The sequence below is a fragment of the Aplysia californica genome, unplaced genomic scaffold, assembly GCF_000002075.1.
Source record: "Aplysia californica isolate F4 #8 unplaced genomic scaffold, AplCal3.0 scaffold00280, whole genome shotgun sequence".
Classification (NCBI taxonomy): Eukaryota; Metazoa; Mollusca; class Gastropoda; order Aplysiida; family Aplysiidae; genus Aplysia; species Aplysia californica.
This window is the reverse complement of record NW_004797550.1, coordinates 204164-205461: the sequence shown is the minus strand read 5'-3', so window position 1 is coordinate 205461 and position 1298 is coordinate 204164. Positions and strand designations below refer to the sequence as shown.

The 1298-nt window shown below is 43.2% G+C and overlaps 1 protein-coding gene across 2 annotated transcripts in view; it reads left to right on the top strand.

Annotated features, from left to right (window-relative positions):
• Window positions 1-1298, top strand: part of LOC101847045 (FYVE, RhoGEF and PH domain-containing protein 1) — a 140647-nt gene that overhangs the window by 22064 nt on the left and 117285 nt on the right. For both annotated transcript variants that reach the window (XM_013084242.2, XM_005101365.3), the window contains exon 2: window positions 666-1118. In XM_013084242.2, coding sequence (XP_012939696.1) covers window positions 1058-1118 — 61 coding nt within the window. In that variant the 5' untranslated portion in view covers window positions 666-1057. The remainder of the gene's footprint in view (window positions 1-665; window positions 1119-1298) is intronic.

Below are 1298 nucleotides of genomic sequence, written 5' to 3'. Positions count from 1 at the left end.
TCTCTCTCTCTCTCTCTCTCTCTCTCTCTCTCTCTCTCTCTCCCTTTCTTCTCTAAGATCCGAAGCCCCATTATGCGAAAACAAGCTTTCGGACGTTTACCACAAGTTTAAACACGAGCCCTTTACCTCAACAGTATCTGTCATCGCACAAAAAAGTTACATCTTTCCACTGTTGCTCCCTGATTACCCTTGGCTCGTGCCACTGTTGAAATTAGCTGGACGAGGAGTAAACAAGGGGGAGTCACTCGTGCACTGACAGGTAATTGGAGAGAGAAAAGAGGGGGTGGAGTGGGGTGGGGGGCCAGCGGAAGGGGTGGAGTGTTCTCCTCTTCTACGACTTGCATTAGAGATCTTGGTAAAAGTGAACTTCTGCCTTTCATTCAGAATTTACTAGACCTAGTTCACATATCCGGGGTCTCCGCTATGCGCACAGTGAGGCATTACTTAGGTAGCCGTGACGTCACAGCCATCATACGTGAAAAACGCTTGTTAATTTATCTTAAAGTATGAATGATAGTCAGAAGTAACCGGGCTTGGTTTCCTTCCAGTTGTTGATAATGTTTATTGGTTGTTGTTTTGTTTTGTTTTTTGTTTTGTTTTGTTTTGTTTTTAATTACCATCTTAGTATTCATAAAAGTAAAAGAATATTATTTATGCTTCCGCAGGGAAGGAATGGTGCTCTTGGCTTCTTGGATTCAAATAAACTAGATCGATTCAGATTATACTATGGAAAAGCGCGACCTTCACAACAGTGGCACTGACTGGACTGCCAGTGACTAAGATCAAGACTATCGGGAACCCCAGAAACACAAAGCAAGTTTCGGTTATGCTTCACGGGTTCTGTCTGACAAGCCAACGTAGGCCTAAGTGACCTATGTGCTAAAAGTGTTCAAGCTGGATTAAATTCAGGTCTATACAGGAAAGCATTGACTTGTGCAATGTGATTGGTCTCCTTCCCAGAGTGTAACCGAAATCTGTGGACTTTCCCAGAATGGACTTTCGCCACCCAAGCCTGATATGACCTTATTGTGGTCAGTCGTATGTGAAGATTGTGACGATGGGACAAGATTTTTCTGTCGAGGATTTGAATGTGCTCAACTTGAAGCCGGGACTGAAATGTAAGTTGCTTTTGCGGGTTGTTTTTTTTCAAATTTGTTTTTTAAGACATAAGTTTCTCTCTCTCTCACTTTTTCTAACTCCCCCTCACTCTCTTTCCCTCCTCTCTTTCACTCTCTTTATCTTCTCTGTCTGTCTGTCTGTCTGTCTGTCTGTCTGTCTGTCTGTCTGTCTGTCTGTCT